General features: G+C 36.6%; 1 protein-coding gene across 1 annotated transcript; it reads right to left on the reverse strand.

Moving 5' to 3' along the window:
* Window positions 1–11,118: 11,118 nt before the first annotated feature.
* Window positions 11,119–12,240, reverse strand: LOC113925822 (calmodulin-1-like). Its single transcript, XM_027600431.2, has one exon. It carries the CDS (start codon window positions 12,169–12,171, stop codon window positions 11,722–11,724), a length of 450 nt encoding a protein of 149 aa, XP_027456232.1. The 5' UTR covers window positions 12,172–12,240; the 3' UTR covers window positions 11,119–11,721.
* Between the last annotated feature and the right edge of the window lie 580 nt (window positions 12,241–12,820).

Genomic DNA, 12,820 nt, shown 5'->3' on the forward strand with positions numbered 1-12,820 from the left:
TTGGTCTTTTAAGTCTATGGACTGAATTTAGGCTTCAAGTTTACTTATGTTTTTAGTTTTACCACTGCAAATTGTACATATATGAAAATATACATATCACGAAGACTATAGTGAGGAAGTTCGAAAAGATGATTTGCTTATTTCCTTTCCCCTGAGTGGATTACTTATCTTGGCATAACCTGGAAACATAGTACTCTTTAAAAGGACAAGCCTAAGTTTGACTAATGTCAGGAAACCCAGACTGGAGAATATATTAAAATTTTACCTTTTAAGAATTTACAGACTATAGTATTATTATTTGAACAATTCAACATATATTTTAGATCTTCTTGAGTTAGGTACTATGTTAATTCCCAGGATTATAAAACACTAATAGGAGTGCATACCAACTTAAGAAGGCCTGACAATGTAATACTACTTCATCTTTTACATTCAGTTTTTACAGCTTCCCAAAGATCATATGACTAGCCTTTTTCTTTATATTTTAGGACAAGAGTAATATTGACAGTATAAACATTTAAAAATTATGTCATATTTAAAAAGTTTGAGCAGAATTTCTTCTTTCCTCCTACCTTGAAAAATATCTTTTAATAACCTGGTTGTAGGTATGAACTTCTACTTCTCTGACCTTATAGGCACATTCACCATTTTCCCAGCTCTGGCTTCAGTCTGTGTTACAAGGGTGTCCACAGGCATCTGTGTTGATACCCAAGACCTTATGTCCAACTTGAGTGACAGCTGCCCCTCAAGTATCCTTGGATCTAGGACTGCACACATTGACAACACCGTCTACCCATGGGCCTTGAGAAATAATAGTTTGTGTGTGTGTGTGTGTGTGTGTGTGTGTGTGTGCAAAAGATTTTCACATTAAATTAACATGAAAAAGATAAGGAAGGACAGAAACCAGTTCCAAATTTTGGTTTAATTTCAGACAAGAAAGGTAAGGTAATAAGGTAATAAAACAGAACAATAAAAATAAATGGCTGATTAAATACAAACCATCTGTGACAGATCAGAAAATGTGATATAATTAATTTATTTAAAACTATTTATGTGCATGTAAATACATAAAGAAAAGCACAAAAGGAAGCTATCAATATTTAAGGGATTATTTCAGGGTTGTGAGATTTTAGGTAATTTTTAACCTTCTTCCATATAAAGATACACTGTTTTTTAATACAATGAGCATAAATAAGAATAGATACTGTCATTGTTGGGAAAGAGTGTATTTTTGGAATGAGATATATGTGGGTCCTATACTTACAAACTAAATTTAGGCCAATACTAAATCTCTGTCAGTCTTTGTTACCTAGTGTGTAAAATGGACATACTATTAGTATCTTTCTCATAGGATTGTGCGGGTCATCTACGTAAAGGCTTAGCACAAAATCTGGCATATGATAGCTAGAAATAAAAAGTGTGCTGCTATCATCATCATTACCGTCACAGTCACTATATTAATTAAATTGCAATGATCTAGATCCTATCCCCGGATGTCAACATATCTCAGCAAGATTAGTGATGGCAGAACAGACAATTTTCTGCTACTAGAGTAGCAGAGCCATAGCTCTGCCATGAACTAGCTTTGTGATCCTGGGCATGACATCAACACTCTGGGCTTTCATTTCCACATAGATATTAAGAATTAGAAAAAATGAAACCCAAGACTTTATCAATTAGGATGCCAATGTAAGTCATTCTATAAGTGAATCTATAATTCACTCTGATCAACACACTCAGGTCAACATCATTTCTTCTCTGGATTCTTAGAGGAGCTTTCTGCCTGGTTTCCTTGTTTTGCCTTGGACTCTCATTAACCCACTTTCTACACAGCAGCTCAACTGATGTTTTGAAAATGAAAATCCTATCATGCTACTCTACAGCTTACATCCAGCCATGCACTTGGAATAAAACCCAAATGTCTTATCATGGCTTATAGTATCCTGATAAACTTCACCCCTAGTCTGACTACCATCTTATCTAGAGTCACTGTCCTATTGTTACCTATGTTCCAAATACAAGGATATTCTCCCCCTTGCCCAAATAGTCCAGGTTCATTTCCAACTCAAGCTTTTGAATAATCAACTTCTTCTAACTAAATGCTCTTTTCCTGACCCATTGTTTCGCTGGTTGTTTTTTACTCATTAGATCTCATCTTTTTTTTTTTTACTTTAATTTTATTATGTTATGTTAATCACCATACAGTACATCATTAGTTTTTGATGTAGTGTTCCATGATTCATTGTTTGCATATAACACCCAGTGCTCCATGCAATACGTGCCCTCTTTAATACCCATCACCAGGCTAACCCATCCCCCCACCCATCTCCCCTCTAGAACCCTCAGTTTGTTTCTCAGAGTCCATAGTCTCTCATAGTTCGTCTCCCCTCCGATTTCCGCCCCCTTCATTTTTCCCTTCCTACTATCTTTTTATTTTAACATATAATGTATTATTTGTTTCAGAGGTACAGGTCTGTGATTCATCAGTCTTACACAATTCACAGTGCTCACCATAGCACATACACTCCCCAGTGTCTATCACCCAGCCACCCCATCTGGCCCACTCCCTACCACTCCAGCAACCCTCAGTTTGTTTCCTGAGATTAAGAATTCCTCATATCAGTGAGGTCATATGATACATGTCTTTCTCTGATTGACTTATTTCACTCAGCATAATACCCTCCAGTTCCATCCACGCCATTGCAAATGGCAAGATTTCATCCTTTTTGATGGCTGCATAATATTCCATTGTGTATAGATATATATATATGTGTGTGTGTGTGTATATATATATATATATATCACATCTTCTTTATCCATTCATCTGTTGATGGACATCTTGGTTCTTTCCACAGTTTAGCTATTGTGGACTTTGCTGTTATAATCATTGGGGTGCATGTACCCTTTGGATCACTATATTTGTATCTTTGGGGTAAATACCCAGTAGTGCAATTGCTGGGTTGTATGGTAGCTCTATTTTCAACTTTTTGAGGAACCTCCATTCTGTCTTCCAGAGTGGCTGCACCAGCTTGCGTTCCCACCGACAGTATAGGAGGGTTTGCTTTTCTCTGCATCCTCACCAACATCTGTCGTTTCCTGACTTGTTAATTCTAGCCATTCTGACTGGTGTGAGGTGGTATCTTATTGAGGTTTTGATTTGGATTTCCCTGATGCTGAGCAATGTTGAGCACTTTTTCATGTGTCTGTTTGCCATTTGGATGTCTTCTTTGGAAAAATGTCTGTTCATGCCTTCTGCCCATTTCTTGATTGGATTATTTGTTCTTTGGGTGTTGAATTTGATAAGTTCTTTATAGATTTTGGATACTAACCCTTTTTCTGATATGTCATTTGCAAATATCTTCTCCCATTCTGTCAGTTTTCTTTTGGTTTTGTTGACTGTTTCCTTTGTTGTATATAGCAATACAAGCCTTTCTCAAGAAACAAGAAAGGTCTCAAATACACAACCTAACCCTACACCTAAAGGAGCTGGAGAAAGAACAGCAAATAAAGCCTAACCCAGCAGGAGAAGAGAAATAATAAATCTTAGAGCAGAAATCAATGAAATAGAAACCAAAAGAACAGTCGAACAGATCAATGAAACTAGGAGCTGGTTCTTTGAAAGAATTAGTAAGATTGATAAAACCCTGGTCAGACTTATCAAAAAGAAAAGAGAAATGACCCAAATAAATATAATCATGAATGAAAGAGGAGAGATCACAACCAACACCAAAGAAAGACAAACAATTCTAAGAACATATTATGAGAAACTATATGCCAGCAAATTAGATAATCTGGAAGAAATGGATGCATTCCTAGAGATGTATAAACTACCAAAACTGAACCAGGAAGAAATAGAAAACCTGAACAGACCTATAACCACTAAGGGAATTGAAGCAGTCATCAAAAATCTCCCAACAAACAAGAGCCCAGAGCCAGATGGCTTCCCAGGGGAATTCTACCAAACATTTAAAGAAGAATTAATACCTATTCTTTTGAAACTGTTCCAAAAAAATAGAAATGGAAGGAAAACTTCCAAACTCATTTTATGAGGCAACATTACCTTGATCCCCAAACCAGAAAAAGACCCCATCAAAAAGGAGAATTACAGACCAATATCCTTGATGAACATGGATGCAAAAATTCTCACCAAAATACTAGCCAATAGGATCCAACAGTACATAAAAGGATTATTCACCACGACCAAGTGGGATTTATTCCTGGGCTGCAAGTTTGGCTCAACATCCACAAATTAATCAATGTGATACAATACATTAATAAAAGAAAGAACAAGAACCATGTGATTCTCTCAATAGATGCAGAAAAAGCATTTGACAAAGTACAGCATCCTTTCTTTATCAAAACTCTTCAGAGTATAGGGATAGAGGGTACATACCTCAATGTCATAAAAACCATCTATGAAAAACCCACTGCGAATATCATTTTAAATGGGGAAAAACTGAGAGCTTTCCCCCTAAGGTCAGGAACATGGCAGGGATGTCCACTCTCACCACTGCTATTCAACATAGTATTAGAAGTCCTAGCCACAGCAATCACAACAAAAAGAAATAAAATGCATCCAAATTGGCAAAGAAGTCAAACTCGCACTGTTTTCAGATGCTATGATACTTTATGTGGAAAATCCCCAAAAGACTCCACCCCAAAACTGCTAGAACTCATACAGGAATTGAGTAAACTGGCAAGATATAAAATCAATGCACAGAAATCAGTGGCATTCCTATACACCAACAACAAGACAGAAGAAAAAGAAATTAAGGAGTCGATCCCATTTACAATTTCACCCAAAACCATAAGATACCTAGGAATAAGGTCTCTCTAACCAAAGAGACAAAGAATCTGTACTCAGAAAACTATAAAATACTCATGAAAGAAATTGAGGAAGACACAAAGAAATGGAAAAACGCTCCGTGCTCATGGACTGGAAGAACAAATATGGTGAAAATGTCAATGCTACCTAGAGCAATCTACATATTTAATGCAATCCCTATCAAAATACCATCCACTTTTTTCAAAGAAATGGAGCAAATAATCCTAAAATTTGTATGGAACGAGAAAAGACCCCGAATAGCCAGAAGAATGTTGAAAAAGAAAAGCAAAGCTGGCAACATCACAATTCTGGACTTCAAGCTCTATTACAAAGCTGTAATCATCAACACAGTATGGTACTGCCACAAAAGCAGACACATAGATCAATGGAACAGAAATTAACCCTCAAATCTATGGTCAACTAATCTTCGACATAGTAGGAAAGAATGTCCAATGGAAAAAAGACAGTCTCTTCAACAAATGGTGTTGGGAAAATTGGACAGCCACACGAAGAAGAATGAAACTGGACCATTTCCTTACACCACACACAAAAACAGACTCAAAATGGTTGAAAGACCTAAATGTGAGACAGGAGTCTCCTAGAGGAGAACACAGGTAGCAACCTCTTCGACTGCAGCCACAGCAACTTCCTAGAAACATCACCAAAGGCAAGGGAAGCAAGGGCAAAAATGAACTATTGGGACTTCATCAAGATAAAAAGCTCATTAGATCTCATCTCGTTAAGGGGCATTCCCAACCACTTATCAAAAGAACTGCCTTCTGCTACTACTGGCTGCCCCAGTTTGTTTGATTTTTATTTCCCTGTTAGTTTCATACACACTTGAACTGATTTTAAATATTTTATTGGTTTATTTATTTTTGTTTTCTCCTATCTAGATTTTTAGTTTCAAGAGAGTAGTACCAAGTGGTGTGCCTGGGTGGCTCAGTCGTTAAGTGTCTGCCTTCGGCTCAGGTCATGTTCCCAAGGTCCTGGGATTGAGCCCCGCATCGGGCTCCCTGCTCGGCGGGAAGCCTGCTTCTCCCTCTCCCACTCCCCCTGCTTGTGTTCCCTCTCTCTCTCTGTGTCTCTCTCTGTCAAATAAATAAATAAAATCTTTAAAAAAAGAGAGAGAGAGGACGGATTGTTTTAGTCCAGATATCCTTTCTGTCTCCAATATCTAGAATGGTGGCAGATGATAGGAGATGTTGAATAATATTCGTTAATTAAATGAGTGCAAAGAAGAGAATGGCTAAGTGGATAAGTAAACAAGTGAACTGTGAATGAATAAGTGCATGTGTGTGGAGACATGCATACTCTGTAATTTGATAATTTCCAGCACTATCATTTAACTTGGTTCTGACAGGCTTTTTCCTTCAACATAAACACAAATTTCTAAGCTACCAGGGTGCCAGAGACAAAAACAGGGCTACAGCTGCACTGTATTTTCCAGATGGTGGATGTCAACAGTATCATAACTGTTTATTACTCGAATTGGAATTTTCCAATAAATACCACCATCATGGGGGAAGAAGGGACTGGTGACCTTACTAGTGTTTTGGATTTGTCAAACATATCAAACGATCTCAAAAGTTTGGGGTTTGAAGTAACACTAAATGCATTTTGCCAGCTATTGTCAACTTTCATTTAAAAATCCATTTCAGGTCACAAACTTGATTGTGTCCTTTCCTCTTGGGTCAACTACTACACGGCCTGCCTTCACGTGTGTAATTGCAGCTGGCCTTCTGTGCCCACCCTGTTGCACATTGCTGCCCTCTGTTGTTTACAGTTTTACTGGTAGAGTTAAATCTTCCCCTGATTTTGTAGGTGAGACAGAAGTTCCAAACTATGATTGATCCTACATAAACTTTGCTCCTGTAGAGAGCATTGTTTTTGCCCTTAAAAAAAAATGTCCTGTCAGATGGCAAGAACTATTGACCATACTAAGATTTTGTAATATCCTATTTCTAACAATGTCCTGCAGGTTCCTAGGGAGGGGAATGTATATCCATTTGTTCCTCTAAAATTTTAACTCAAAGCGCGCTCATACAGGAGACCTCTTGTATATTGGCAATGTAAGTTAATGACCACTTTGTTAATTCCATGAAGTCCTAGAATAACCAAGTATACCTCAAGGCATGGATCACATGGCAGTAATAGGAGAAGAAATGGCCAGTTCTGAACTTCTATGGCAAGCAAGTCATTTTGTAATATTCTTTACTGATGTTATAATACTAATACTAAATCTTAGATTTTAATTTCCACATGGGTGAGATGTATTTCTAGTGCCTGGTAAGTGTCTGACACAATTACGGGGCATAGATGTGTTAATCTAATTTTACAGATGGGAAAATTGAATTTTACAAGTTTAGTAATGTGCTCAAGGTCAAGATTCTGGAAGTTGTGAAGCCTGGCCTTGGGTCTGACTGAATCAGAAACTCATTCTTCTTTCAATATGTCACCTGATGGCAAACCCTCGAACTTTTGTTTGAAAATATTTATGGAATGTAAAATTAAAAAAAAAAGCCACTGTTGACTAAGCATCAAGTAGTCTGCAAAACCATCTTGAGTAGTATCCGCAGCTGATAATTTCATGCCAAAATATTACAATCTTGGTTTTCATATGTCAATAATTCTCTCACTAATTAGTTACTAGCTCTTTGGGTGTATCAGACATACTGTTCTTTACAAACATGGAACTTAATAAAATAGCATCTCTATCCTCATGTAACTCCCAATTCTACTTTTCTTTTCTTTTCTTTTTTATATGTCTAACACATGTATGGAGAATCTTCTTAATTAATTAATCCAAAATTTTAAATCATTTTGAGGGTTCAGCATCGGTACAACTCATTTAATTTTTACTGAAATTTGTATGGTGATAATTTTTTTAAAGATTTTATTTATTTATTTGAGATAGAGAGCGAGCATGGGGGCTGCAGAGGGAGAGGCAGAAGCAGGCTCCTCGCTGAACAGGGAGCCCCTTGTGGGGCTTGATCCCAGGACTCCAGGATTATGACCTGACCTGAAGCCAGATGCTTAACCGACTGAGGCCCCCCAGGAGCCCTGTATGGTGACAAATTTAAAAAAAAAATAGAGTTTCTATCCCCCAAAATAAAAATAAATTATGTTATCACATAATAAGATGGGCTTAAAGTTTCTATTAAAAGTTTCTATTAAAGCACTGGCAAAGGGATATTTATATATAGCAAATATATAAATAAATGTACATATTTATTCTCAAGATAAATATATATATGTATAATGTATGTGTATATATTATACATATATATAATATTATGCATATAACTGTTAGGTAGTCCAAATAGGCCAGATGAGATATTAGTCACAATTTACTCTAAATGCTCTTTCGTTTAAGTGAAATTGGTAGGCGGCTTCATAGTTAACAAGTGATTCAGTGATTAATGCATACTTCTCAGTTGCTTTAGACTGATCCATTATAACTGTTAAAGTATGATGGTAATACAAACACACTATATAATTTCTGTCCTCAATATTACTACTTTTTAAGAATATCTTTCACAAGGTAACATCTTTCTATTCTTCTAGCAGATCTGCTCTTGAAAACAGAAGCATTTGCTGTCACTTTCCCTCCCATTAATATTGAGTTGAAATGCTAGAATGTCATGACTTACGTTGCATGATGGAAGAAAGGAAAAAAAAAAAACAGCTAATTTATCCCAAATCACTGCAAATGTAATTGCCAAAAATATATCTGAATAATGCTTGTGTAATATCCCATCTAGAATTTGGCACATAGCAGACACAGGGTCCATATGGTACTTCTTTGTCCTAACACACCTCAAAGCAAGTAGGAGTTTTACTTACTTTACACCCCTGTTGCACCACTTACTAGCTATGTGATCTTGGGTAGTTGAGCCAACATCTTTGAATGTACATTTCTCATGAACTTCAATGGATTATTATTATCAGCCTTAGTGACCTCAGAGGATTATTTTGGGAATTGCAAGGAGATTATATTTGTAAAAGTGCTTCATAAATTTTAACATTACATATAAAAATATGTTATTTTGCCTGTAACTCTAAGAAGAGAACATGATGTGGTATAAAGATCACAAGTCTAGAAGGATTCTTATTAACCATGAAACCTTCAATTAGCTATTAGTCTCTTGATTTTCAGTTCCTATGTTCTGGGTATTTCCTATGTCTCCTATCATATCCTGTGCCATTATAGATATCTCACTGCAATTTGGCCACTCTGGCATTGGTCCAGTTCATCCAAGATACTGAGCAATCTTGCCTCAGGATCTTTGCACATAGTCTTCATTGGCCTGGAAAACTTTTTCTACTATTCCCATTCTTGGGGTTTTAGCTTCAATGTCATTTTAACAGAGTAGCATTCATTGGCTATCTGATTTAAAGGAGATTTCTCCCCAGTCCTCCACCATTATATACTCTCCCTACCTTGCTCTAGGGTTTATCATTCCCAAGTTTTTAGTTGAGAAGCACCTACATCTTTGAAAAAAAAATCTTAACTGTAAATACAATGACTGTCAATTATTTAGTTCTTATAATGTGGTTTATTTCTCATTCATGAAAACCCCACTCGACTGGGGTTTTCATGAATGAGAAATAAAATTTTATGTGTCAATCCACCGAGATCTTAGTGTTTTTTTTTTTTATTGTTGATGTTATGGTAGTTATTACTTGCCCTGACTAGCACAACTACAGAAGCCATATTTTTAACTACTCGGTTATATTGTGTCCTTCAGGAAATTAGAAGGTGAGAAATGGGCTTCAATTCATTAAAGGTGCTTTGCACTGTGGAAATATTTGTGATGTCATCTTATTTTCAATATTTTAATAGGGCTCAGAAGATACTCATTGTTGTGAACAAGCAAATTTGACTAAATTGATACACTTTATGTAACTCCAGGTTTTACAACAATATTTAAAAGCCTTATCATCTTAGCTTTGTCCCTTCATTCAAAAATATTGGAGGAAAAGTGTATAGACTACACTTAAGTAATCTGAGAAAAGCAGTACAAGAGAAGAGGTGTCTTAACATAATACATATTTTCCTTCTGTTCTTGCCTGGATCACTGATAGGCTGTCTGAAGGTAGTCCATATTCCACTTTCACCAACCCCTCTTTTTTATATAGAAAAGATAATAGTTGCCTAAAGAAAATTCTAGCTCACATTTGCTGTGTTTCACAAGGCATCTTTGTTCCTTAAGAGATAAGGCTGAATTCCTTCTACAACTATATAGATACATATATTTTTAGAGAGACAGGAAAATGAGAAACAGAAATTCATGCTTACATTTTGGCTATCAGAGATAGATTAAGTGAAATCAGAGGGGTTTTTAATTAAAAATTACCTCGGTGCCACATAACAGCACATGCCACTTTTTAATTCTGCAGTTCTTGTGGAGTGTTGCAATAAATCTAATTTGTCACATTTTTACCCAAAAGAAAGCCCAGAGAGGTTGACTCACTTCCTAAAGAGAGCAGAGTTGATTAGTGGCACGAGTATAGTGCAAGCTCAAGGAAATGACAAATGCTGCTGGAAAATTCTGGAACCTCTGTTGTCTTACAAACGGACTCCCAACTGAGCCATGTGCCTATGAAGTAAAGTTGTTCAGATTATCATTGGTATTATAGCTCAATTAGTGTTCCTTTATTTTGTTTCTTCTGTCTTGGAAAATGTGAGGACTAAACAAGATAACACACCCTGTCTAACAGAATGCCTGGCTCTATGGAGATAGACAACTAATGGCAGTCCTTTCTCTTCATACTCTCTCACCATTGTTATTTCTTTTTTAGGAAAAAAAATAACTGTAATTCTCTTCTCTCTTGATTTTCCAATAATAGCAAGTCCAATTTCTTTAATACTTTTGGTATTTAGGGCTATTCATTCCTTTACACAGAACAGTTGGGATATATTCTTCTCCTTCTACTTGCTTCCACCTACATCATTTTATTTTCTCTTCACAACCTGTGACTAGGTCTTTTACTAATTCCATTTTAGAGGAGAGGAACAAATCTAAAGAAGTAAAATGACTTGTTCTCGGCCATCAAATAAGTGACTAGGCTAGGAATAAAATCCAGAAATTAAGATTTTTATTCTTTTGAATTCTAATGAACTAACTAGATTAAGGAGTTCCTCAGCCTACATCATCCACTGAAAACATACTGAGGTACCTTTTGCAGTCAAATGCACAAGTACATAAGTGGAGTCTTGACATGTGCTTGTGTGATTGGTCTTATTCTCTTGTGCCTCTTTATCACAAGACTTTTTTTTGGGTAAATTATAAATTTTTTATTGGAAAACAAATATACAACTTGGAATGGATTTGAGGCAAATTGTACCATAAGCAGATTTTCTTTAAGTGGCTAAACAAAGTTTAAAAAGCAAGTAACAATAAAAGAAAATGTTTCTGGTATAGAACCAGCAGTACAAAAAAATAGTGTACGAGTACCTGGATAATACACTCGTTTTGCAATAGTGCAACTTTTAAGTACATATTGTTGACTGTCCATAGTCCACACAGAGTTACAACTCCACACTTCAACAACAACATGCTGACAGTTCCTAAAGAAAACTACTTTAAAAAAAGGCATAACCCAGATGTTCCCTCATTTGACCAACTCCATCTAAGTTTAGATGTGCAGAAGGGCTTAGATATATCCAGAGTAAGCCACATGCAACATGGTACTTGATTGATTTTCTAAAATAAGGTTTCAGGACAATGACAGTAAGATAAGGGAAGAAAACATGGAGGAATGAAGTTCTAATTACTATACATGCATATTTTTTGACAGCAGGGGGGAACCTTTTACAGATAAGTTACAAACAAAGAAAAGGCAAATAAGCAATTTTGTACAAGAAATTTAACACATTCTGTACAATGTCTTCACTTTGCTGTCATCATTTGTACAAACTCTTCATAGTTTACTTGGCCATCACCATCAATATCTGCTTCCCTGATCATTTCATCAACCTCTTCATCTGTTAACTTCTCTCCCAGGTTTGTCATCATATGGCAAAGCTCTGCTGCACTAATATAGCCATTACCATCCTTATCAAACACACGGAATGCTTCTCTAATTTCTTCTTCACTGTCTGTGTCTTTCATTTTTCTTGCCATCATTGTCAGAAATTCCGGGAAGTCAATTGTGCCATTACCATCAGCATCTACTTCATTAATCATGTCCTGTAACTCTGCTTCTGTGGGATTTTGCCCAAGAGACCTCATTACAGTTCCCAATTCCTTTGTTGTTATAGTTCCATCACCATCCTTGTCAAATAGTGAAAAAGCTTCTTTGAATTCTGCAATCTGCTCTTCAGTCAGTTGGTCAGCCATGCTGCAAGCGCTATTGGTTTCCAAGAAGCGACCACACAAACACTCAGCTCTCTCGTCCCACTTGGACTAATTCTATCACAAGACTTTTTTATAAGAAACTATTGCCCCTTTAGTCTGGGCTCTACGAAGAGCATGCATGGAACAGACCTGAACTAATCCTTAGAGAGAAACCAAGGCCAGCTCACTTACCTCCATCTTGAAGGAGACTTGCCCACTTGCACACAACCAGGAACACCCATTCTGCTGAGCTACATATGGGTGAATAAGAATAGATGGTTGCTGTTTTAAGCCACTGAGTTTTGAGTGATTTATAACCTAATATTAGTTGACCACACACCCATGCACATGCGTGCACACCCACTCATACACACACACACACAAACACAAGTCACTGTCCTGACAAGTGTCAACAGTGAATAAGCTTTGGATAATTAGAGAGAAAGGCTGCAATGCTAACAGACCAGGAATGCTAAATTCAGGATCTTCAATATGATCTAATATATAATAAATTTAGGAGTCTCTGTCTCTCAGGATTATCTCAGTTTTAACCTGTAGAATAAGCCTTAAACAATCTGGTTTAGCAAAGATAGTACATAAGACAGAACAGCTCAGAAGGGTCTCTGGTTCCCAAGAGAACTTCATCAGTGAT

Source organism: Zalophus californianus, chromosome 2, assembly GCF_009762305.2.
Source record: "Zalophus californianus isolate mZalCal1 chromosome 2, mZalCal1.pri.v2, whole genome shotgun sequence".
NCBI classification, from domain to species: Eukaryota; Metazoa; Chordata; class Mammalia; order Carnivora; family Otariidae; genus Zalophus; species Zalophus californianus.